At 39.1% G+C, this 23,020-nt stretch overlaps 1 protein-coding gene across 7 annotated transcripts in view; it reads left to right on the top strand.

Annotated features, from left to right (window-relative positions):
* CADPS2 (Ca++-dependent secretion activator 2) overlaps positions 1 to 23,020 on the top strand; it is a 613,140-nt gene that overhangs the window by 308,657 nt on the left and 281,463 nt on the right. For all 7 annotated transcript variants that reach the window (XM_006859326.1, XM_006859330.1, XM_006859327.1 and 4 more), the window contains exon 8: positions 18,355 to 18,494. In XM_006859326.1, the coding sequence (XP_006859388.1) occupies positions 18,355 to 18,494 (140 nt within the window). The remainder of the gene's footprint in view (positions 1 to 18,354; positions 18,495 to 23,020) is intronic.

Genomic DNA, 23,020 nt, shown 5'->3' with positions numbered 1-23,020 from the left:
TGCTGAACTTGAGACTCTCCATATACATTTTATAATCAGCTTGTCTGTATTGACAAATCCTGCTAGGATTTTTATTGGAATTATACCAAGCAATATGGGAAGAACTAGCCTCATAAAAATTAAGTAGAAAATATTCCTTCTTTTGTTTTCTAGAAGATGTGTAGAATTTGTTCTAGAGGTTGTGTAGAATTGTTTGCCAGGCGAGGCAAGGATCTAAGGGAATTTTGGAGGATGAAAGAACTGCTCTGACCTGATCGTAGAGGTTGTTCTTTAAATGGGTAAATAAAATGGACCAGTAAAACCAGTTGGGTCTGAAAATGTGTTTTTCAGAAGAAAATATATGTACATATGAATCCAAAAAGCATTAGAGATGCTGTTGGTAAAACCAGTATCATAGGTATTTTCTTCAATTGAAAAGAGAAATTTAATATCCAATTTCAGTGGAGTGCCCAGGACTGGATGACTGTTGCTTTAGTCAGTAAATTAATATAATTTGCTGCAAAATGGAATGGAAGGTCAGTTGCATGTCTTAAATGCCTAATTCAACTCACCTGACAAAGGAGACTGTTTTTTGTTGTGATTCTAGCAAACAGTATCTCTTTTCTGAAACTGCAAACCCCAGAAAAGTCCTCTTTCCTCCTTTAATTTCTTTATATAGCAAGTACAGTATATTCTTGGGTCACTAGTTAATTTGCTGACTTTGTAATGAAACCTCACCAATATTGGATACCCACTGTACTATGTTTTACTTCCAGGTGATTACTTAAGACCACATTGTTGTTAGAGCAGAAAGTTGTCAATTTAAAATACTTTGATTTGAGGGCCATAGAATGTCTCCATTTGAATACATAAAGGATTGTTGTCTTTATTGTTATGTGCCGTGGAGTCGGTCCAACTCACAGAGAGCGACCCTGTACAGGGTTTACGAGGCTGTGAATCTTTACAGGAGCAGAAAACCTCATCTTTCTCCCATAGAACAGCTGGTAGTTTCGAACTGCTGATCTTAAGGTTTGCAGCCTGACTCATAACCACTACACTACCAGAAGTTTTAATCATACCTATGTTTCCTCAATTTGAAAGAAAACAATGAATAATCTAAGGAATAGTTATACAATTTGAAATGTAAGCAGACACACAAAGTTCAGCTAAACACAATTTTAACATTTACAAACCTTAGCTCAAGGTGGCTGGTGGCGCAGTGGGCTAAACTTTGTGCTGCTAACCACAATGTCAGTGGTTCAAACCCACCAGCTGCTCCATGAGACTCTCTGCTCCCATAAAGATATGCAGTCTTGGAAACCCTAAGGAGCAGTTCTGCTGTGTCGTGTACGGATCCCTCTGAGTCTAAATCGATTTGATGGCATTGAGCTTGGTTTGAGTTGCAACCTTACCTGCTGCAAACCCAGTTCACAGTCCCTTCCAATTTAATTATTTGATGGTCCTAGCATGTATCGTATTAGGCAGATTATTAAACTATAATGTATCTTATCAATGGCAGAAGAAATTTCAAGTACAAATTTTATCTAAAAGTTGCCACTAATTCCCAGACTTAACCATTTCTCAAATATGACCTATACTATATCCATATTGGAGTCCTGGTGTGGCACTGTGGGTTAATGCGCCAGAGTGCAAAGTCGTTTGAACCAGAAGGCCAGTGGTTCAAGCTCACCAGTCACTCCTTAGAAACCCTATACAAGGTCACTATGTGTCAGAACCAACTCAACGGCACTTAAAAACAACATATCCATATTAAATGATGTACAATTTTCATAGCATAAGCCTTTTATTTCTCCGGGTCTTTGGTCATAAAAACTCCCTATGTGTCATATTTCACCTCTCCATCTGCAGGGCAAATTCACGTTCCCTTTTCTAGATGGTTCCAGCAATACTTGTTCTGTAAAATCCCCCACTGTAGAACAAGCCAGTGCTTTCTCTTCCCTCTACTCAGGGTCCTGTCTTAACTCATTGAAGTGCAATGAGGTTTTCTTCTCCTTTTGGGGAATATGAATTCCTTAAAGTTAGGAGTCCTGCTGTGGAGCTGTGGGATAATGCACTGGACCGCTAGTCTGTTTGACTTACAAGGTCAATGGTTCAAGTTCACATGCTGCTCCTTGGAAATCCTATACAAGGTCACTATGAATTGGAATCGACTCAATGGCACTTAACAACAACAACAAAGTCAGTAACAGTGTCATATTGTTAATGTTTAACACTGTGTCTGGAATATAGGAAATGCTTTACAAACCACACAATCTAACCAGGAATTTGAAGACTTGCAATGTGAAGTAGTTAAATCTTGAGTCTTAGCAAAAAAAAAAAAAAAAAAATCTTGAAAGTAATTTGGAGTAAAATATTACAATGATTGTGTAATATGCTATGTTGTTGTTAGGTGCCATCAAGTTGGTTCCAACTCACAGAGACCCTGTGTACAACAGAGTACCACCCTGCCTCACCACCCTCCCAATCATCCTACGTTTGAGCCCATTCTTATAGCACTGTGTCAATCTTTCTCATTGAGGGTCTTCTTCTTTTCCACTGACCCTGTACTTTACCAAGCAAGATGTACTTCACCAGGAACTAGCCCTCCCAGATAACATATCTAAAAGTATATGAGATGAAATCTCACCATCTTCACTTCTAAAGAGCATTCTGACTTACTTCATCCAAAAGAGATTTGTTTGCTATAGGCTATATACCATGATTAATAAAAAATAATAATAATAAAGTAAAAACGTATTTGTATGTATGTGTGCATTACCTACTTATTGTTCTACTTGCTCATTATTTTGTTCTTTCGATTCTGTAAAGTATTTACTAACAGAGTCGGTTGAGTTTTTAGAAATTAGTTTCATTTAAGACACCATTAAGATTCCAAGTGTGCCTGTCACTGAAAATCTTTGTGAAACCGATGAAGGAAGAGAAGGCTGAAGAGGTGAGGCAAGTGATCATAGACAAGGTCATGGAGAAGGCAGCCCACACCTAGGGGTCTCAGGAAGGGATACAGTTTGGTGGTATGCAGTCATATTGCCTTTGAACTCCCAAAGGTAAAACATTTAGGAAGACATGTTAACTACAGTTTTCAACAACTTTATACATCCACAATTGCAATGACAACGTTTTACCTTCTGGTTTCCAGCAATAGGAAATTCTTCATTTACTCCAATTTTAACCACATACAGATTTGAGGAGTCTAATGACTGAAGCTGAAGAAAATGAAAACAAGTCTAAGAGAGCCAAAATATGACCTTGAATATATCCCACCTGAATTTAGAGGTCGTCTGAAGAACAGATTTGATATATTAAACACTAAAGACCGAAGACCATAAGAGTTGTGGGATGACATCAAGAACATCATACATGAAGAGAGCAAAAAGACATTAAGAAGACAAAAAAGAAGGAAAAGATCAAAATAGATATCAGAAGAGATAATGAAACTTGCTCTCCAGCATAGAGATGCTAAAGCAAATGGAAGAAATGAGGAGGTCCAAGAGCTGAACAGGAAATTTCAAAGATCAGCTCGAGAAGATAAAACCAAATCTTATAATAAAATATGCAAAGATTTGGAAGCAGAAAACCATAAAGGAAGAACACACTCAGCATTTCTCAAGCTGGGGGAACTGAAGAAAAAATTCAAGCCTCGACTTTCATTATTGAAAGATTCTCTTGGCAAATTATTGAATGATGCAGAGGGCATCAAGAGAAGATGGAAAGAATACACAGAGTCACTGTACCAAACAGAAATGGTTACTGTTCAGCCGTTTCAAGAGGCAGCATATAATCAAGAGCCAGTGATACTGAAGGAGGAAGTCCAAGGTGCATTGAAGGAATTGGCAAAGAACAAAACACCTGGAATTTATGGAATAAATCTTTCAAGAAAGTGAGGCGGCACAGGAGGCACTCACTTATCTCTGCCAAGAAATTTGGAAGACAACTATCTGGCCGACTGATTGGAAGAGATCCATATTTGTGCCCATTCCCAAAAGAAGTGACCCAACGGAATGCGGAAATCATCGGGCAATCTCTGATATCTCAAGCGAGTAAAGTCTTGCTAAAGGTAATACAGAAACGGCTACAATCATACATTGACAGAGAACTTCCAGAGGCTCAAGCTGGATTCATAAGAAGCCATGGAATGAGAGATATCATTGCTGATGTCCGATGGATCTTGGCTGAAAGCAGAGAATATCAGAAAGATTTCTACCTGTGCTTTATTGACTATGCAAAAGCTTTCAGTTGTGTGGATCATGATAAGCTATGGACAACATTACGAAGTATGAGTATTCCAGAACACTTAATTGTACTCATGAGGAATCTGTTCCTGGACCAAGAAGCAGTTGTTCAAACAGAGCATGGGAACACTGAATGGTTTAAAATTAAGAAAGGATTGCGACAAGGTTGTGTTCTTTCACCATACTTATTCAACCTGTATGCTGAGCAAATAATCTGAGAAGCTGGGTTCTATGAAGAAACACGTGGCGTCAGGATTGGAGGAAGACTCCTGCGATATGCAGATGATACAACCTTGCTTGCTGAAAATGAAGAGGACTTAAAACATGTACTGATGGAGATCAAAGAGCACAGCCTTCAATCTGGATTACATCTCAATGTCAAGAAAACAAAAATCCTCACCACTGGACCAATAAACAACATACTTATCAATGGAAAAAAGATTGAAGTTGTCAAGGACTTCATTCTTCTTGGATCAACTATCAACACTCGCAGAAGCAGCAGTCAAGAGATCACAGGAACTTTTTTAAGTGTTGAAGAGCAAAGATGTCATCTTGAGGACTTATGGTGCGCCTGACCCAAACCATTATTTAAGTGATTTCTAATTTATTTGTTTACTTATGCAGTGACAAATCAGGAATGTTTTCATGAGTCTTATCATTTTCATACGCTGCTAAGTTGTAACTGATTAGATTTTGCATAGCTTTCTTATTCAAATATTCTGATTCAAATTAAAATGTATTATTCTTCGTGTTGATAGTTTCTTTTTGTAACTTTTTTTGTGTGAATTGAGAGGTTTACAGACAAGAGCATCAGCTTTACCTTCAACCAATCACACACTCTGTCTCATCTCAGTGATGGTAGCCCCCTCCCTGCAGTAGCAGTTACCCCACTTCCTCCCTGTCCTTTCATTCCTGTTTCCATTGCACCCTCCTCCCCATCCCTTCTCAACTTTGTCCTTCAGAACATGTTGCCCTATTGGTTTTGAATGATTGACTCTTCTATGGTGTGTCTATCTTACTAGTACTATTGTCTCCCTGCCCCCTGTATACCTATCTATTGCTTGGCTGAAAATTGGGCCACGAGGGTTAGTTTCTTTCCAGACGTGAAGGGTGGTTGAGGACCATAGTTTTAGGTTCCTCCAGTCTCTTTTCTGACCTGCAAACAATTTTGTTTTGCTTTGTTTTTAGTAATTTTGTGTTTTGTTCCACATTTTCTCCCATTCTATCTGGCACCCTCTAATATGATCCCTTTCAGAGCAGGTGGTGTCATGGTAGCTGAGCACCATCTAGTTCTTTTGGTCTCAGAGTCATGGAGACTGATGTACATGTGTTCCATTGATTCCCAGTCTCTTCAGTTCTTATCTCGCTTCTTTCTTCTGCACATGGAGAAACCATTAGCAGTATCTTAGATGGCCTCTCATGAGCTTTCAAACTGCCAGACACGACTCACCAAAGTAGGATGTAGACCATTGTTTATGTGGGTTGTTGTGCCAGTTGACCCTTGGTATCACCTGAGATGATGGCCCTGAGCCCCCAGGACAAGAAGCTCATTGCCTTAAGCTGTTTGATAATATCTAGGCCGTTTCCCTCATTTTGCCTACTATATGCTCCACCACATTCTTTGTTGTGTTTGCAGGAAAGGTAAATAAATTCTCATCAATAAATATGTTTTTTTCAAACTCTTATGTATTTGTGAAGGAGCTGTGGTAGCATAGTAGTTACAAGTTGGGCTGCCAACCTCAAGGTCAGCAGTTAACTACCAGTGGTTCCGTGAGTGAAAGATGAGGCGTTTTGCTCCCATAAAGATTTATAGACTCGGAAACCCTGTTCAGGGTCACTATGAGTCGGAACTGACTCCACGGTACTTAACAACAACAACAACAATATATTTGTGGGCTATATTTGGGAGTCCTGATGAGGAGCTGTGGGATAATACATTGGGCCACGAGGTTGTTTTGAACCACAAGATCAGTGGTTCAAACTCACCAGTTGCTCCTTAGAAACCCTATGCAGGGTCGCTATGAGTCAGAACTGACTCTACGGCTCTAAACAACAACAAATATATATCTGACTCTGATAGTTTTAAAAAAAATATAAATGACAACAGTTATCTGCAATCTATAAATGAGTTGTTGCTGTTGTTATTTATTAACAAGTCCATTTGGACTCATGGCAACCCCACGTGTGCACAGTAGACCTGCTCTACAGAGTGTTCAGCAATTGTGACCTTTCACAAGACCACTAGGCCTTATCTCAAAGGCTCTTCTGGCTGGTTTTAAACTACAAACCTTTCGGTTAGTAGTCCAGGACTTAACTGTTGTTTTAGGTGTCATCAAGTCGATTTTAACTCAGAGTGACCTCGTCATATAGGGCTTTCAGGGAGCAGCTGCTGGGTTTGAACCATAGACCTTGCAGTTAGCAGTCCAGTGCTTATCCTACAATGCCACACCAGGACCCCTATAAATTATCTAACCAGCCCCAAATATGCTATAATTATTTTATGTTCCATGTTCTTCAGTTTAAGCAACAGGTGAAATTACCCACACTTAGTCATTATCTGTTACTCACTTCTTTCCATCCTACCATCTTACAAGGGGCTTCAAAAAGTTCATAGAAAAATGGAATGGAAAAATAATAGAATTTTCCCATGAACTTTCTGAAGTTCCCTCAAATGTTTCGGATTGAAATAAATAAGATTAACTTGACACTAAGGATGCTGGTAGTACTTAAGAATCAAAAGAGTGAGAAAGAAACTAAATAAATTATGTTAATATTGGTGAAATAATTAAGAGGATCCTGAGTAAAATGGAAACTGTCTGTTGTTCCTCTGAAGTAATTTCCGTTAGGTATTCATTGAATCTGTTTAGGGTCAAGTTATTTACATAACAAGAGTCATGCCTACTTTTTAAACATGGTGTGAGAATTCATTTAAATTTCACAAAGCACTTGGAGACAGATGCTCAGTTGAAAGGTTTTCTATAAATGTCAGGCATTATTATAACTAGAGTAGTAACCTAGAATCTACGCATGCACTCTATGCTCAGGGCAACTGTACTGGTGAGGAAATGTAAAGGTTACTGCTTTTCATAATTTATGGCTGAGGGGGATAGATCAAGAATAATAATGATGTCTTCCTATTTAGATAAATGTTAAGGAACACAGATGGAGTGTAGTTCTCCATCCAAGGAGATATATATCAATATCTTATAAGCAATAAAAACAACATACAAAGATTAATAAAGACCATGGTCCTTAATTTAGTTACCAAAAAATATAGTGAAAAAAAAATGTAATTATGTCTCTCAAAATCTTTAAGAAAATCTTTTAAATGGAAGGAATAAACCTTGATTATTTGAGTTAATGGAACTTGAAATTTGTTAGAAATATATGCCTAGTGTACTACAGTCTAGTAACCAAAATCACCAGCTTCATTGTTAATCATTTTTAAAAGAACTTTGATTTCTGTAAAGGGAAGTCCTAATGTCTTACTGTTTGTACGTGAATGAGCACAAAGTGAGAGAAAAATATTCCCTTAAGATTTTAAATTAGCAGAATGCTTCAGGACTTCCAGAGAAATAACCTTAACTTAAAAGAAAAATTGTCAGTCAGACATAACTAGTGATAGAAATTTGTCTGTAAAAATACCTTTGATTAATTTTAACAGTTTACACACTCCTATTGTTAGCAACATCATCCCTTGATGTGTCCCCATAAGACAATTCATTTGGACTATGAAAATGATATGCTTAAGATTATTTTTCAAAGTAATATGCTGAGTCCATGGTATAAAGAGTTCTCTATCTTTCAAAAAAAAACAACCTTTGAATTACATGCTTCACAGCAGAAATTTAAAAAAGAAATCATTTTTCTTCTATAATTAAGTCTCAGCTTTAATTGCTGAAACATGAATTTATTGCTGCTGTAACAAATTACCCAAAACTTAGTGATTTAAAATTAACACAGATATGTATCTTAAACTTCTGGAGGCCAGACATCCAAAAGTACCTCACTGGGTTAAAATCAAGATATTGATAGGGTTGTATACCTTTTAGTAGACTTGTGAAAAAGATCAGTTTCTTAGGCGGGGTTTTTTGTTTGTGGATTTGGTTTCTAGAGGCTGCCCACATTCCTTGGCTCCTGACCGCCTTCCATCTTCAAAGCCACCGGTGACACATTGAGTCTTTGTCATAGCACATTGTTTTAGCAGTGACTCTTCTTTTTTCTATGTTTAAGTATACTTGTGACTACATTAAAGAGCCCTGGTGGCACTGTGGGTTGTGTGTTGGGCTGCTAGGTCAGCTGTTCAAACCCACCAGCACCTCTATGGTATTAAGATGGGGCTATCTGCACCTCTATCTTAGCTCTTTACAGCCTTGAAAACTCAATACAGGATTGCTGAGTCAGAATTGACTTGATGGCAGTTGGCTTTGGTGATAGACCCACTTGGATCATCTAGAATGCTTTCCTTCTCTAAAAGCCAATTTATTAGCATCCTACCTGAATCCCTGTTCTGTAGATTAAGGTATATATATATATACCCTTATATGTGTTTGTGTGTGTGTGTGTGTGTGTGTGTATATATATATATATATATATATATATATATATATATATATATATATATATATATGTAACTAAATACTGAAAAGTCTGTAAATTTATTTTTATTTTTATTTGCCATGTAAAAGGGCATAGTCACAGTTCCTTGGATTGGTGTGGGCATTCTGTGGGAGGCCATGCTTCTGCTTACCACAGTCTAGAAATGGAAAGATTAAAATGTCATACATTTTTCAAGACTGGCAAGTAAATTACAAATTCTAACATTTACTACTGTCATTTGTTGTTGTTGTTATTATAAAATTTTGGCAGTACTTTAGCTGGCAAGCTTTATTCTCTTTCCACCTCAATTCAGCATCACTTTTAGGTTTGCCTAAACCTAATATTGTATTTTCTTTAAGCATTCATTGAACCAATAAACCAGCCAATCAACAAACACATGTTTACATGTCTATTGTCAAATGTCATGGAAACCATGGTTAATTAAGAATGGCTTCATGGCTTAAATTGCTCTGGGCACTAATAATGAGTGAACACCATAGCTCCTTCCCTTATTAAACCTACTCTGTAAAGTGCATCCAAGTGTCTCTTCATGTAATCATTAGTCATTAAGTAGCCATGTTGGAAAGCTTTGAGAAGACTTTACACACTTAGGTACCACACCTCACCCACCACCACCCCTGTCTGCCCTCTCACCAGCTCCTTATTATGCCAAAATAAGAAACCTTAAAATCTCTGTCTATTGCAAGGTAATGTGAGGAAAATATATATATAATTAAGTAAAAGCCTTCATTACAAAGATAGTACTGTATAGAAGGAGGGAGTTTCTTGATCAGGCCAAATACACATTTGATGTAAGGGGTAAGGAGTTTGGTCAATTCCATATTGTAAATTCCAGGATTCTTTCTAGATTTGGAAATAAATGGGACTGGATTTGGCTTACAGACAATAAGGTTGACAGAGACTGAATGCTAATCTTTCAGTCTATAAAGAGCATTGTGTTACTGAGTGTGAGCAGGTGTTCTTTCTCAGCTAAATGGGTGAGAAAGCCAGAATATTAAATCAAAGGAGAAATCATTTACATTAAGCAACCTCAAATTTACTAAAATATTGGAAAATGTTACTAAGGAAGAATGTCGATATCTCTTAGAAAAATTGTTATCAATTTGTTTTCCTCACACTAAAAATCTGCATGGGAGAAAATTGCACTAGCTATTAACATGTGCTAAATCAAGGTCCTCCTATAGGGCTGTAGGATAAGCACTGGATGGCTAACCACAAGGTCGCCAGTTCAAACCCACCAGTTGCTCCTTGAGAATGCTATGCCTGGTTGCTAGGAGTCAGAACTGACTTGAACAACAACAGCAACAAATAAATATTTATTGAAATGAAGTAAATTCAATCAGTCCTTTCATAATACAGTGCTATTGCAAGGTCCTAAGCTCTCAAGGAGGTCCTTGAATGAATCACAAGAGACAGTCATTATGAATCTTGCCAAACTATCAAATCTCTGTCAGCTGAATGAGAAAGACAGAGAAATGTCAATTAAACCCAGAAAGTCAAGGTTTCTCTTTGAGATACATTCTACTTATCTGGAGAGATGTTACCTCAGACATTTGCTTAAAATCCCCTGTGTCTCAAGGACATCTGATTGTTGCCAAAAGGAATTTTAATGAAAATTTTAACCTGATTCCAGCTAGTAGCATTTTCAGTCTATTTTCACTCTGTCTGGAAGATGTATCTACACCAGTGTGTCTCTCAGATGGGTCTGAGGACATCTAACTACTGACACCTCTCCAGAATGTATTCAGCTGGATGATAGTGGTGGTGGTGGTTGTGTGCCATTGAGTCAGTTCCAGTTTGTTGTTGTTAGGTGCTGCTGAGTCAGTTCTGACTCATGGCGACCGTATGCACAACAGAACAAAACATTTCTCAGCCCTGCACAATCCTCAGTATTGCTGCCATTCTTGAGTGTGCCAGTCCATTTTACTGGGGTTGTTCCTCGTTTTTCGCTGACCCTCTACTTTACCAAACATAATGTCCTTCTCCAAGGACTGCTCCCTCTTAGATAACCGGTGACCCTATATAGGGTTTCTGAGGCTGTGTATCTTTAAGGAGCAGAAATTCTCATCTGTCTCCCCTAGAGCAACTGGTGAATTCACACTACTGACCTTGTGATTTGCCGTCTAACACACAACCCAGTACATCACCGTCTCTTTATGCAGCTGGATAGAAGGAGATAACTCTTTATTTACAGTTATGAAAAATGCATTGTGTCATTCCCTAACTTAAAAACATCCTTTGATTATGTGCAACCTATAGGTCCTGGTGTGACACTGTAGGATAAGCACTTGACTGAAAGATTGGTTTGAACTGCAAGATCGGTGATTCAAACCTACCAGTCACTGCTTAGAAACCTTTCCGTTTCCTTACCAGTCAACCCACCGACCATATTCTCATGCTGTCTACATTTGTGGGAGTCCTGATGTGGCGCTGTGGGTTAATGCGTCAGTTCAAGCTTACCAGCCGCTCCTCAGAAACCCTATACAGGGTCGCTATGGGTTGGGACTGACTCAACAACACTTCACAACAACAACAACTACCTTTGTGATGTTGTTCTTTCTAGCTATAGTATTTTTCCAACTTCTCTGATCCTGCTCATTTAAGATTATGTGCAGTCTTCTCTTATTCCTCAAATAGACCTGGTCCCTCAAACCACTGTAGCCTGGCCTCACCCAAACCTTGTCTAGTCAAGATCTCCTTTATCCCTGTGAGTTCCTGCTCCACTTCCCTTCTCGGATTGTCCTTTGGCACTTTTGACTCCCTGGAACACTTTCCCCTTTGGGTTTGCTGCATTTCACTTCCCAGGGTGTTTTCCCATAGACTCTGGTATCAGCTACAGGTTTCTTTTCTCTTTGCTAACTCTTGAAGTAGGTGTCCCATGGGAATCTTAGCTTTGGAGAATATAGAGATATTACATGATAGAAGATGTAATGACCATTTCTATTGTTAGAAGTTCCTTGTGGGGCAAGCAATGGAAACATATTAAGAGTTGGTTCTGGGAACAAAGAGAGATCCAGGGAGCAAAGCTTAGGGAGGGATGCTGACTCAGGTCACAGTAAGAATGCCATGGTCAGATTTTTGTGAAATTTTCTACAGTGATGGTGGTAAGTAATATAGTTCAAACAGTCCTCATGTCTTTGTCTTCCAGTCTTTTGCCTCATAAGTAATTCTTCTGTAAAGACTGTCATGATTCCTTCAAGAGCTAGCGTTGTCTCTCTTATTCCACTTTCAAACTGCATTGTAATTATTGTGGCCATACATTTCATTATTTGTTCTGTAGACTAAGATATATATATATATATTGAAAAGTCTGTACATTTTTTTATCTAGCTCCAGGGCCTAAATATATTTTGCACCATTCCATTTTTCTGTGAATTCCGATGTTTGTTGGCATAAAGTCTAAAATTTAGGAAGTCGTGGATCTATAACTCACAAAGCTCTATTAATGTGATATATAAACATATACACATGGCTTGGCTTTAATCAAAGCATCTCAATAAAAGGAGAATAATATAGAGCTGCCAACTGGCACAAGTCTCTTTTAAGAGAAACATCCTTCTGAGCCTCCATAGTACTCTACATCACCACTGTACATGCAGCTGTGCATACTTGACATTTTATTTTTAAATTTTATTTCTTATATGTTAACTTTTGACAGAATGTTAAAGACTAAAAACCCATTTTGTGCTTATCACTACATCTTAGCAAAAGGACAAATGAGCAATGTTGGCATTTTACTGTGAGGAAGCTCCATTGGTTTCATATTTAAGATACTAAATCATGGAATTTGGTGAGTGGCATGTTAACTGACAAGACATTTAAAGTGTTTAGCACCAAAATAAACTAGAAGAAGCAGAAATGTGTACAGAAAGGTTAGGAGACATGAGTTGCAAAGAACAGAATACTTTGCAATCTCATATAAGAAGAGAACTCTTTTCTACAGAAGTGTAAGTTAATTTAGATGTGGGTCTAGAATACAGAAGAACATTTATTATTGTTGTGAAGTGTCACTGAGTCGATTCTGACTCATAGCGACCCTGTATAGGGTTTCCGAGGAGTGACTGGTGAGCTTGAACTAATGACCTCTGCACTTAAAACTGACTTTGCAGCAAAGAGGGAACAAGTCCCTGCTGCAAGAACTATACCCACCCCCTCCACACAAAGGGTAGACAGGGATGGGCAAATTGGACATTGGCTACCCAAAATGGGGGGAGGGATACAAAGGCAAGAAGTGACTGGCTTACAAGCTTTCAAGAGGGAACCTAGATCCAGAGGGTATGGAGGAAGGTAGAGTCTCCAGTGAGTGGTGTCCAGCCTGTCCAGGAAGGGCTGATGAAACAAAATATAGATGGGTCTCTTGTGATGCAATGGTGAATAATTGTTATCAGGACTGATTGAGAGGGTTGGAAATCTAAAGATGGACATTTTGTAACAAAGAGGGGAGTGATTAATTTATCAGTCTAGGAGTGGAGGACCCTGGGACCATCAATGGAGAAGAGCGAAGAGCAGAATCCTACCCAGAGAGGCAGTGAAGCCTGGGATGGAGGCAGAGAAGACAACGTCAAGAGATGGTGGGGCTGGGGGCTCGGGATCAGGAGATAGAAAGGGGCTGAGGACTGTGGGGGGGGGGGTGCAGGTTTACAGGGTACACCCCTTGGTTGGGTGAGGATGCATGGACAGGATGATAACTATGCCAGCGAAATGATGGATGATGGAATGAATGTAAAGCTGATGTTCTCCCATGTAGATTATCACACAATTCACAATAAAACATTAAAAAAACAAAACAAACAAACAAAAAAACTGACTTTGCAGTCCAGCTCATTAACCTGCAGCGCCACACCGGGACTCCCGAAGAATCTTAGTCGGATTTTATATCTGTGGAATAATAGAATTATTGTGATCACCATCAGACACCTCCTCCATGAACATGAAGTGAATCCCACTGAAAATAGTGGGATTTAATTAAACAAATTTCATTAAATGCATATACTGCATTTAATCTAATTTAAGTGCATATAATGAAACAAATTTCTGTAAGTACTTATTGTGAAATATTTGTGAAGCACTGTATTAATGTGTTGTTGTTGTTGTAGTTGTTAAGTGCTATCTAGTCAGTTCTGATACCTAGAAACCCCGTATAGGGCTTCCGAGGAGCAGCTGGTGGGTTTGAACCACCGACCTTGTGGCTCCCAGTTCAGTGTTGCTCTTACAGCGCCACACTGGGAGGGTACTAGTAAATGTTACAATAAACAAGTTGCAGCTTTTCAGTAGTTGAACACTTTCACACCAATCTCTACTGCATTGAGTTGATTTTGAATCATAAACATCCTATATAAGACAAAGTAAAACTGTTCCTTAGGATTTCCAAGACTAAATCTTTACACAAGCTGACAGCCTCATTTTGCAGAACAAATGTTGGCTTTGAACCACTGACCTTGAGGTTAGCAGCCCTATGCTTAACCCACTACACTCTCAGGGCTCCCATAGAATAATAAATTATTTTATAATATCTCCTCTTCCAATTGCCCTTCTAGTTCTAGGATATCCTGATGTTGTGGTAAGGGCTTATTTGCCATGATCTGTTTGGCTTCTCTGTTCTAGCATGTGGGTAACGCATTCCCTGTATTAAATTCCCTCCAGTTGGCATACCTGGGATTGTTTCTATCATGAGAGCTCAGTATTCGGCTAATAAGAGACTGGGAGCTCCTTGAGAGCTCTAGCTGTCCCAGCCATCTATTTCCTTTTATCTCTGTGTGGCTTGTAGTGTCCCAGAGTCAGCATTCAAATGCTTATTTAATTGAACAGAGCTGGAAGAGTAAATCCTTTCATTGCCTTCAGTTAGAAATGCCTGTGAGAAACATAAAATGTGGCAGAAATTGTGGTGTTTTATATTATGGTGGTGGTGTTAGTGTGCCCTGGAGTCAATTCCAACTCATAATGACCCTGTAGAGGATTTCCGAGGCTATAAATCTTTACAGGAGCAGAAAGCCTCATCTTTCTCCCACAGAACAGCTGGTAGTTTCGAACTGCTGACCTTGAGGTTAATAGTTCGAGTTGTAACTGCTGTGCTACCAGAGCTCCTTATAGAATATTTTATTTTGTAATGATTTATAATTTTGTGGCTCCCCATAATTAAATCTGTTGGGAATTTACTCAGTAACCCAACATTGGCATTTACCAAAATCAAAACCTAACTCACATCACAGCCATCCAGTTCATTCCAACTCACAGTGACTGTGTGTAGGGTTTCTAAGGCTGTAAATATTTGTTGTTTCGACTCATAGCGACCCTGTACAGGGTTTCTGAGGCTGTAAATCTTTACAGGAGCAGAAAGCCTCATCTTTCTTCTGCAAAACACTGGTAGTTTCGAACTGCTGACCTTGCGGTTTGCCGCCCGATTCATAACCACTACGCTACCAGAGCTCCTGTAAATATTTACAAAAGCAGAAAGTCTCCTTTTTTGCCCAGGGAGCAGTTAGTGAACTTGAACTGCTGACCTTGTAGCCAACGGCCTAACACATATGCCACCAGGGTTCCTTAACATTGTCATTTAGACCATGAGAAATGATCAGCAGTTTTAATTAAGTATCCTTTTCCTATAAAATACTTTTAGAGATTGGAACAACATCAATTTTTATATAGACATTGAAGGAATATTTTTAAAGGATTAAAATCATGAAGAAGGAAAATAAAAAAGATCATGGTGGGGAAGAGAGAGGGAGAAGAGTTTACCAGACTTGCTAGGCAAATAGCAGTTATAACTACAGAGAATAGATAGCTCTGTCTTGGTCTTTTCGTCATCTTCTCAATCGACTTGATAGTCCTCTGTCTACTGGTTTGAGTCCAAAATTATCAACTTATTTTTCTTTGCTATTTTTTAAGAAAGAGTCTGTATTCTGCTGAATATTTTAACAGTCAAAAAGAATTAACTCTAGAGGATGGTGACAGGATTTTAAAGCATCACAAATGCCATTTACTCTTGAGTGTGTCTTTATATAGCTTAGTGTATAGTTGGGCTAGACTCAGCATAGTTCAAGCTTGTAGGGTAGGCCAAGAAATTTAACAACAGACAAGTTGAGAAGCTTTCATGATTATGTTGTCTTCCCTAGAAGGAAAGAGAGCTTTATTTGAAGATTTCTTTATGAATATTTCCACTCATACATAGAACTGAGGACTTTTTGGGGGACAGGGCATGTCAAATTTAGTTGCCACATATGCTTTAAAAATATTTTATAAAAAGTCTGAGCCGTTTTGGGCTTTCCTTTTGTCTTTTGAATGACCTTTTGCTTTGTGTCCTGTGTGATGTTATTGGTGTTGTCCTATAACTCTATGGTCATTAGGCATTGCTGTGTAATGCCTCAAATCTGTTCTTGAGATGGCCTCTCAATTCAGATAGGACATGTTCAACATCATACTTTGGCTCTCATGGGCATGTGTTAGTTTTCTTCAGCTTTAGTCTGAACTTTCATTTTCTACCATCAGGTCCCTGCATCTACAGGTGTAGTCAATTTGATTCCTGTGTATTTCAGCTGGTGAGGTCCTTGTGTATAATCACCTTTTAAGTTGTTTAAAGATGGTATTTGCAAAGTGGTTGGGTTTGCAAAATTTTATCATACAATGTTGTTGTTAAGTTCCATCAGTTCTGACTCATAATAACCCCTAACGAGATGGATCAGCCAGGTGGCATAATTGATGGACTCAAGTGTGGCAGTGGTAGTGAGGTTGGCCCATGGTAGTGGTGGACATGGTTTCGTTCTGCTGTTCATGGGGTCGCTATGAGTCGGTTCCGACTCGATGGCACCTGACAACAACAACAACAGGGTTTCCTAGAAAGGACTGGTGAGCTTGAACCTCTAACCTTGCAGTTCAAATGGACCTTGCAGTTGTACGCATTAATCTGCAGTGCCATACCAGGACTCTTGTGACCACCAGTATCATTTCTGTCACCAAGGCCATATTTTCTAACTACTGACCCTTCCTCTTAGTTTTCAACCTTTGCATTCCAGTCACCAGTAATTATCAATAGATCTTAATTGCATGTTTGATTCAATTCAGACTGAAGAATTTTCTAGAATTATTCAGTGTCTTCATCACTGACTTTAGGTGGTTGGTGCATACGTTGGAGTAATAGTGGTATTAACTGGTCTTCCTTATAGGTGTATGGATAATATTATCCTATCACAGACAGTGTTGTACTTTAAGATAGATCTTTACATTTTCTTTTTGATGATGACTGCTATGCCATTTCTCCTGAATTTGTTTTTCCCCACATGGTAAACCATATGATTGTCAGATTCAGAATGGCCAATGCCACACCATTTCAACTCACTAATGTCTAGGATATCGATGTGTATGCATTCCATTTCACTTTTTGCAACTTCCAATTTTCCTAGATTCATACTTCATACATTCCATGTTCCTATTATTAATGGTTGTTTACAGCTGTTTCTCTTCATTTTGAGCTGTGTCCCATCAGCTGATAATGGTGCTGAAAGCATTATTCCCTTTCGCTCCAACACAGTCAACTCTACTGTGAGGAGTCATCTCCTCTCCAGTCGTATTTTAAGTGCCTTCCATACTGCTGGGCTCTTCTTCTGGCACTATAGCTGACAATATTCTGTTGCTATTCTTGTTTTCGTCTTCCAGCACTATTTCTGACAATGTTACACTGTGATTCCAAAGATTTTTAGTGGCTAAACTTTCAGAAGTAGCCCACCTCTCATTCTTCCTAGTCTGTTTTGGTCTGTAAACTCTCTGATACCTGCCCACCATGGGTGACCCTGCTGGCATTAAAATAGCAATAACATAGCTTCCAGCATCACAGCAACACGCAAGCCACCACAGCATGACACACTGACAATCAAGTGGTAGCTTTCATCTCTCATTGATTTGATTTCCACTAACTCAGTTTTGGAGTGTTTGTGTTACACTGAACTGCTAGCTGCAAGGTCAGCAATTCAGACCCACCAGCTGCTCATAGGAAACCCTACATATTGGGTCACCATGAATTGGCACCCACTTGACAGCAGTTAACAACAACAATACTATTTTGCTATGAAAATACTAAAGCATGAAGCATATTGGCGCTGCTTAAATATGTGTTTTTATTGTTTCTCAAGACATGTTATGTATAATTTGAAAGAAGATTTCTTTCCAAATGTGTTTGCCCTGAGTTTATGGTATCCTTGAAATTCTAGGTGCCCATTAAGTATTTTTTCATCTTTCAATTTAACTGTTGCATGTTTTGCTCTTAATTCATTATGAAGTGAAGTGACACAGGAAGAAGACTCATTATGTGATAATATGAAAACACAAAGTTGTCAAAAATAAATGTGAGCCTGCATTGAAAGCCCATCTGCTGTAGTGGGAGGGAGTCAACCCGTATATTAGAAGGAGCGTAGACACCTTCTTCAAACAGGAAAAGATGCAGCAAAGATTGCAGTCACCATCCGTAGGCACTCGGGATCATGAACTGAGACATTTCTTTTCTTGTTTCTTACAGGTGATATTATACCCAACTTCGAATAGCTCCAAGTCAGCAGAGTTGCACCGAATGATAGTTCCAAAAAACAGCCAAGACTCTGACTTAAAAATCAAACTGGCTGTCCGGATGGATAAACCAGCACACATGAAGCACAGTGGGTGAGTGAGCGCTTGAGTGTGCTTTCTCCAGAATGTGAGTGGACTTCATGGCAATGTAAACACATTTTCAGTGCTGCAGGAAAGCCTCTCTCTCAGGCTTCCCTGGGATTTTCTTCTTCCAAAATAGAAGACTTCAGTTGTTTTATTTAGTTGTTTTTAAGTCCATAGACATCTTTAAAGCAAAATGTATGTGAATTGAATTCACATAATGGTCTGTGTGCTAATAAATACTGGCAGTTGATGGTGGTGGTATTGCACATTATTTATGTTAAGGAAGCAACAGGCATGCATGGAGATAACCTCTAAAAACATACCTCCAAATGTCATAATAATTCAAGTATGTCCAGCATTTAGGTCCTTGAGAGCTAAAAGAGTGGCTCATCTCTAGTCTAGAAGATGGCACAAGTTTTCTAAGGAGGAAGATGAGTGTTTATCCAACCTGTGTGTAAAACTGAAATCAATGTTGGAGGAAACTGATGCTGGCAGTTAAGCCAGAAGTCCAGGGACCATGCTCTGGGGGTCACTGTAGGTCAGAGTCAGCCCTCACCTCTGCCAAGCTGTTAAAGAAACAGACATGGCCTTATGAGGACAGTGAAATTCATTGTCAGAACTCCAGGTCTCTCTGAGATTGACACTTTAGAGCTCACTGCAGCCGTGTTCCAGGATGAGAGTGCTGACCATTAGGAAAGAATATGACTTTTTTCTTACTGTGGAAAGAAGTAAGGCTCCTGGTGGCATAGTGGATTACGAACTGAGCTGCTAACCACAAGGTCAGCAGTTCGAATCTACCAGTCACTCTGCAGGAGAACAAAGAGGTTTTCTGCTCCCGTAAAGATTTATAGCCTCGGAAACCCTGTACAGGGTCACTATGAGTCAGAACAGACTGAACAGCCCAAATTCCCCACGGAAAGGAGTAATTGCTAAAGTGGCTCCCCCCTGAGTTTAGCCTAATAAGCCTATCATTTGCAGAAAGAACTTCCCTATTCTGAGAGTTCTGCTTGCTATGGGGCATGTCAGCCTTGGGTGCAGTGAACTGATGATTCATCAGGAAAAGGGGGACCCTTTGGGTCATCATTGGGGAAAACAAAGTTGCTCTGAGGAGGAGGCAACCCAACTGTATATACTACATTGGAATGTAACTACAGACTATAGTGCTTCCTTGGTCTGAGGTGGGCAGCATATACAGTGGTAGAGCAGCTCTCACCTAAGGGAAGAAAGGTGAGCTCATAGGAACCAGGTACTGCTGGGTTCTGCTAACCAGCTGCACCATTCAGAGACTCTGGGCTCTTAGAAATGCAACAGTGATTTGAGTAGCTTACATTATGGCATCTTAAATGTAGTAATGCAAAGAAAAGTCTACATAAATGCATATGGAGTTTGGGCTATTTATTAGTTAGGGTTCTTTCTTTCATTCATCCATCTATCTGTTCATCATTGATTTGTTCAACAGACAGGTATTAAGTACTTACTGTGTTTTGTAAAGAACAAACTCAAAGAAATACCATCACAGTCCTTAAGAAACTGGCTAATGGAGAATCGGACATTCTCATAGATACAAATAACTATACTATTGAGTGATACGTGCTGTACGAGAGGAATTGGAATCTGGTAGAAACAGGAACTGATTCTGACACAGAAGAGAGCTGAAACTTGCTATTTGAACACGTAGCTGGGCACTGGGGACTCTGAGGGGCTCTGCGGTCTGGGAGTTCTTGATGTACACCTGGCAGGAGGGTGCTTTAGACCAGACATATGCTGGAGTCAATCATAAAGTGATGTCAAATTTTCTAGAATCTGCAGTTATGCTTCTATGATATTTTACTGAGTCTCTTCTCCTGATGAATGCACAAGGAGAAACGTGAGTTTATGTATTAAACCGCTAAGTTAGCTAGCCCCCAATGTTTTCATACTGTCTTAAAGCCCAGGGAAAGTGCTTCCATCTTCAGCTCCTGTCAGAATAAAAATTCTTCTCTAAGCCTGTGCAGCTTGTTAACTTGAAATGACTCCAGGCAGGTGGGTCCCCTTCTAAGACTTGGCAGGTGTAGGGGAACTGAAGGGCATCAATGACAGTCTCTGAATCTACTCCATAAAGTGCCAGAACTCACCTTGGATTCAGACCAGGGATGCTTCAGACCCAGCCACATGGTTTATTATGTGCCACTCCTAAGAGATACTACCATGCACTTGCAGACAGTTACTTATCTGCAGTTTATGATACACAAAGGGAAGGAATTCTAGAACTAGAAAATATCTGTGATACTGGTCCATGGGAATGGGTTTTGTAGGGTAGTTAATATAAGGATATTATATTCCATAATAATAGTTCAATAAAAACTATTTTAATGTCAGTATTGGAAACAACAAATAATAACCTCAGAGAATTAAAATTTTGCGTCATCTGTAAGAACAGTCTATCCCTGTGGTCAGGGACTGAGCAGTTTCTTACCCACAAGCCCCTGTTCTAGGCTTTCAGTGCCTATAAGGAGCTCTGGTAGCATAGTGGTTATGGGTTTGGCTGCTAACCTCAAGGTCAGCAGTTTGAAACTACCAGCTGCGTCATGGGAGAAAGATGAGGCTTTTTCTGCTCCTATAGTGATTTACAGCCTCAGAAATCCTATGCAGGGTCACTATGAGTCGAAACCAACTTCACAGCACATAATCAACTAACAATCAGTATGGTAAATATTACTGTGAAATATCTGGGCTATTCCCTTATATATAGATATATGTGAGAAAGCATGAAATGCCACAATATAACTGTATTCATCTTTGTCTGAAGTACTACCTAAGTGGATTTTATGATAATTAATTACATTTAAGAAGAGATATAAAGGCAACTAACCTTTTTCTTTTAAGTACTCTATCACTTAAAAGAATAGTAGATTAATAACAGTTTGTTTAGGGACTGGAATGTATTCTGTCAATAATTCATCCTATAATGAATAATTAACACATGAATAATGAATAATTGAGAAAGAGACAGGCCAAGTTTCAAAACAATTAATTTATCTTTAAAATATGGAAAACGCCTCTTTACAGATAGAGTTAAGTGGATTAGGCACTAAATTGGAGGATTACGGGGTTTTATCTTCAGAGTTCTTTTCAGAACTAGAATTTGAAGTACTTTGTATTTTAGTCATAAAGTCTATTCCCTTTGATAGGAATTCAGATGATAAATATCTTTTATCTGAACTTTTCTAACATGTTTTCTTTGTTTTACTTATTTGTCACTTATGTGAGGGAGATTCAAAAAGCCCATGGGAAATTTCCCTCATCTTTCTATTCCATATGCCATGCATTTTGTGAAGATCCCTCATATGTGATGGGTGTGCTGCCCTTAAATAAAGATTTTTTTCATCAGTATTATTTACATTTATGTCTTCCTAAATGTACAATGACCTTGTTTTTGTTGTTAAGTACCATCAAGTTGGTTCCGACACATAGCGACCCTGTATAGGGTTTCCAGTGAGCAACTGATGAATTTGAACCACCGACCTTTTGGTTCAAACCAACCTTGTGGTCCACTACTCTATCCCACAGCACCGCACTAGGGGCTTGTTGTTGTTTTGTGCCATCGAGTCGGTACCTACTCGTAGTGACCCTGTGCACAACAGAACGAAAAACTGCCCAGTCTTGAGCCAACCTCACAGTCATTGCTATGCCTGAGCCCATCACTGCCGACACTGTGCCAATCCATCTTGTTGGGAGTCTTCCTCTTTTTCTCTGGCCCTCCACCTTACCAGACATAATATCCCTCTCCAGTGACTGTTCCCTCCTGACAATATGTCTGAAGTATGAGAGACAAAGTTTGGCCATCCTGGCCTCCAAGGAGCATTCTGGCTGCACTTCTTCCAACACAGATCTGTTGGTTCTTTTGGCAGCCCTTGGCATTTTCAATATTCTCCTCCAACACGATAACTCAAAAGCATCAATTCTTCTACTGTCTCCTTTATTCACTGTACAAATTTCACATGCATTTGAGGCTATTGAAAATACCATGGTTTGGGTCAAGCGCATTTTAGTCCTCAAAGTGGCGTCTTTGCTCTTCAGCACATTAATGGGGTCTTGTGCAGCAGATTTGCCTAATGCAGTATGTCGTTTGATTTCTTGACTGCTGCTTCCATGAGTTTTGATGGTTGATCTGAGCAAAATGAAGTCTTTGACAACTTCTTAGACTTGTTCAAATCCCTAGTGCCTCATATAGTGGTAAGCAGGGACACATATTAATCTGAACGAAAGTGATGAAAATGGTGATGTTTCCTTAGAATTTTAAGGAACATAAAAATGAGAACAAGCTGCCTTTTTAATTTGAAATCTAAGGAATTCTAAACTCAGTTTTTCAGGGATTGAGTTTAATTTTGATGGTTTTTTATTAAGTACCATTTCAATTCATAGAGATCCTGTATAGAGTTTCCGAGAAACGGCTGGTGAGTTTGAACCACCGACCTTGGGATTCAAACTGACCTTGAGGTGTCCAGTGTATTACCCTGCAAGGACCACACCAGGACTCCAATTCTGATGTAAAA

This window comes from Chrysochloris asiatica, unplaced genomic scaffold (assembly GCF_000296735.1).
Source record: "Chrysochloris asiatica unplaced genomic scaffold, ChrAsi1.0 scaffold00032, whole genome shotgun sequence".
In the NCBI taxonomy this organism is placed as follows: domain Eukaryota; kingdom Metazoa; phylum Chordata; class Mammalia; order Afrosoricida; family Chrysochloridae; genus Chrysochloris; species Chrysochloris asiatica.
The sequence above is the reverse complement of the archived record's forward strand: the minus strand, read 5'-3'. Positions and strand labels throughout refer to the sequence as shown.